This window comes from Crocuta crocuta, unplaced genomic scaffold (assembly GCF_008692635.1).
Source record: "Crocuta crocuta isolate KB4526 unplaced genomic scaffold, BGI_CrCroc_1.0 scaffold334, whole genome shotgun sequence".
Taxonomy (NCBI): Eukaryota; Metazoa; Chordata; class Mammalia; order Carnivora; family Hyaenidae; genus Crocuta; species Crocuta crocuta.
In genome coordinates, this window is record NW_027533260.1 from 3,577,766 (window position 1) to 3,581,284 (window position 3,519).

Sequence of the window (3,519 nt, forward strand, 5' to 3'; positions counted from 1 at the left end):
GAACAGCGTGTTCGTCGTCCACAAGCCGCCTCCGGCGCTGTCCCGGGAGGGCTGCGAGGCCGGCCCCGGGCCCAGCGGCACGTCTCCTGCGGGGGAGCCCTCGCCCGGAGCGGGCACCGGTCTGGAGGACACGTCGCCCTACCCCGCGGCGCTCCTGAAGGCGCCCGGGGAGGCCTCGGGCGACCCCAGACACGCTGGCGGGGACGACGACGCCTGGGGTTCCAAGAAGAGCAAGCTCGACTGCGAGCCCTTCTCGTGGCAGAGCCCCGGGGCGCCCGGCCTCCAGGACGCCCACAGGCCCGGCGGCCTCCCGGCAGACGCCACGCCGCTCTTCCGGCAGCTCTTCCTCAAGTCCCAGGAGCCCCTGGTGAGCCACGAGCAGATGCAGGTGTTCCAGGTGGTCACCAAGTCCCAGCGGATCTTCTCGCAGCTCCCCGTGCCCGAGGGCAAGCAAGCCGCCCCGAAGCCCCGGCCGCAGCCGTCCCCACTGCCGGCGGCTGCCCCTGTTGACTGCCTCCGCGCTGGCCCCGGAAACCCGGAGCCGGAGGGGTCCCCGGCCCGCAGGAGGAAAGCCACGCCCGCCTTCCCCAGAGATGCCTCCCCCGGCGGCCCCCGGCGGGACACAAAGGGCAGACCGAAAATGACCCCTGCTCCGCCGTCCCTGGCGGCCTCCTCCCTGGACCCTCCCGGGGACCCAGACATCACGTCTCTGCCAAAGAAGCTGAGATCCACTAAAGGGACCTTGGACCTGGGGGACATCTTCTCTCCAGGGGCCCCCCGTCAGCCCCCGTCAGGTGGGGATGAGCCCCTCGGAGCCCCGCTCCCGGGGAAGCAGGCCCAGGCGGAGGATGGCGCGGCTCTGGGGTCCGCGAAAGGTGAGAAGAGCCAGGCCTGCGCCCGGGGCGGAGGCTACAGGCTCTTCTCCGGCAACCCCAGGTCCCAGCGCTTCTCTGGCTTCCGGAAGGAGAAGGTGAAAATGGATATGTGCTGTGCGGCCTCCCCGAGCCAGGTAGCCATGGCCTCCTTCTCGTCAGCCGGGCCTCCGGCAGACTCCCCCCAGGACGCGAAGTCCAAGCTGACGATTTTCAACAGAATCCAGGTACCTGGGCCCTCCCTCCCGGGGCCCGAGCGCCCTCTGGCCGACCTTCTGCTTCGTCCCTTGTTTCTGCGTCTGGGGGCTGGCCGAGCATCGTGTTTAGTCTCAGGCAGGCCTCGGCCGCAGTGCACAGAGAGGGGGATGAAGGTTCGGGGAGATTGTGGGTCCTCTGTCGGCCCCCCTTCAGTCAGAGACACGTTCTTCCCTAGGCTCGGTCTGCTGGCTCTCTTTCTGCCTTTTTTCACTGCTTTTTGCATTTGTCTCCTTAAATCGTTCAGAGGATGTAAAGGTAGAGTCCCCCTCCCCCATGCCCCCATCAGTATTTCTTCGAGAAATGCTGCGTCTTCACTGGTGGGAGTCACAGTCCCGATGCCGGCCACACCCGCACAGCATCACTGAGCCCCGCCATGTCTGGGCCTCGAGCGGAGCAGCAGAGAGACAGGGAGAGAGAGAGAATCCCATGCAGGGTCTGCACCATCAGTGTAAAGCCCGATGCCGGGCTTGAACTCATGAACCCATGAGATCGTGACCTGAGCCGAAATCAAGAGACAGACGCTCAACAGACTGAGCCACCCAGGCACCCCTGCTTCACCATTTTAAAGCATACCTTCCGGTAGTTTTCAGGATATTTTCCAGGTTATGCATCCGTTACTGCTCTTTACCAGGACACTTTCACACCCCCAAACCCCCCCCACCTTAGTTGTCATCCCCAGTCTCCATCCCTCCCGGCCCCTGGCGGTCATGAATCTATCCTCTGTCTCTGGACTTGCCCACTCTGGACACTTCATACACTACGTGGCTTTCCGTGTCTGGCTTCTTATGCTCAGTACGATGTTTGCAAGCCTCTTAGGTGCTGGGGCGCATCCGCGTTCCCTTGTAGGACTGAGTGACACTCTGCCATATGGGCGTGTCACATCTGGTTTCTCGCTGCGGCAGCTGACGGGCATTTGGCTTGTTTCCGCTTCTTGGCCATTGTCAGTAGTGCTGCTGTGAGCCCCTGCGTGCGCGTTTCCGGGTGAGCACAGGCTTTCCTTACCCTTGGGGGCACCTAGGCGGGGACTTTCTGGGTCGGATGGTAGCTCTGTGTTTACCCATCTGAGGAGCTGCGGACTTTTCCCAAGCAGCCGCGCCATTCAGCATCCCCACCTGCGGCTTCTCCGCGTCCTCACCAACACTTCGCTGTCTGTTTTCTTGCTTTTTTGGTTTTTAGTCGTAGCCGTGCTAGCGGGTGTGAGGTGGCCTCTCATCATGCTGTGGTGTGCATGGCCCTGGTGGCCGAGGGTGCTGAGCACCTGTTCACGCGCTTCTTGGCCATTGGTAGATCCTCTCTGGTTGAGTGTCTTTTAGATCCTTTGTCCGTTTCCAAATTGGGTCATTTGCCTTTTTGTTATTGCGCTATACAGGAGTTTGCGTGTGAGGAGTACGAGTCTCTTGCCAGGTGCGTGCCTTGTGGTGATTTCTCTCCCATTCTGGGGCTGGTGGTTCCCACTCTCTTGATGGTGTCCTTGAAGCACGGCCATTCTGAGTTTTCCTGAAGTCTAATTAATCGGTCCTGGCTTTTGTTTTGGTGTCTTCCAAGACACCTGTGCCTCCTCTGTGGTCTCAAAGAATTATGTCTGTGCTTTCCTTTGAAAAAAAAAAAAAAAAAGATTTTATTGTTAAGTCATCTCTACACCCTGCATGGGGCTCGAACCCACAACCCCAAGATCAAGAGCCACTCGCTCCACTGACAGCGCCAGTTAGGCGCCCCCCACGTACGCTTTCTTCTAAGAGTCTACCAGCTGTCGCTCTCGCACGCCTCCTTCCTGAGATGCTGGCTCTGATCTGTGTTTTCATCTTCAGGGTGGAAATATCTACCGGCTACCCCATCCGGTGAAGGAGGAGAATGCGGCAGGTGGNCCCCTCAGAGTCCTCTGGTGGCTCTTCCGTGCTGGCCCTGGGCCACCACGTTCTGGAAGCGTCAGTCCTGAAGGGGTTCACACCCGGCCGCGAGGCACCGTGGTGTCCTCACTCCATTTCCTAGGGTTCATCGAGACTTGTCAGTGGACCAGACTTTAAAACCCCAAAGAAAAAAAAAAAGAAGAAGAATTCATGACCAGGACGGAGTCCCATTCTCCCGTCCTTCCCTCCTCTGTGTTCCCCACAGTAACCAGCAAAATGGGGGCCCCGCAGACTGGCCAGAGCTAGGGAGCACCTACGTCTGCAAGAATTGCAGCCAGATGTTTTATACGGAGAAGGGGCTGAGCAGCCACATGTGTTTCCACAGCGACCAGTGGCCGTCCCCTCGAGGGCAGCAGGAGCCACAGGTGCAGGGCGCGCGCGCTGGGGTCTGTGTCTCCGGGGTTTCTGGCGGGCTCGCGGGCGGCGGGCGGGCGACGGACGTTGTCTCTCCCAGGATGGAGACACCCCCCCCGGGGAAGGTC

At 60.8% G+C, this 3,519-nt stretch overlaps 1 protein-coding gene across 1 annotated transcript in view; it reads left to right on the forward strand.

Annotated features, from left to right (window-relative positions):
* ZNF541 (zinc finger protein 541) overlaps positions 1-3,519 on the forward strand; it is a 37,390-nt gene that overhangs the window by 15,500 nt on the left and 18,371 nt on the right. The window contains 3 exon segments of the mRNA XM_077747182.1: positions 26-1,099; positions 2,939-3,012; positions 3,243-3,402. Of these exon segments, the coding sequence (XP_077603308.1) occupies positions 26-1,099; positions 2,939-3,012; positions 3,243-3,402 (1,308 nt within the window).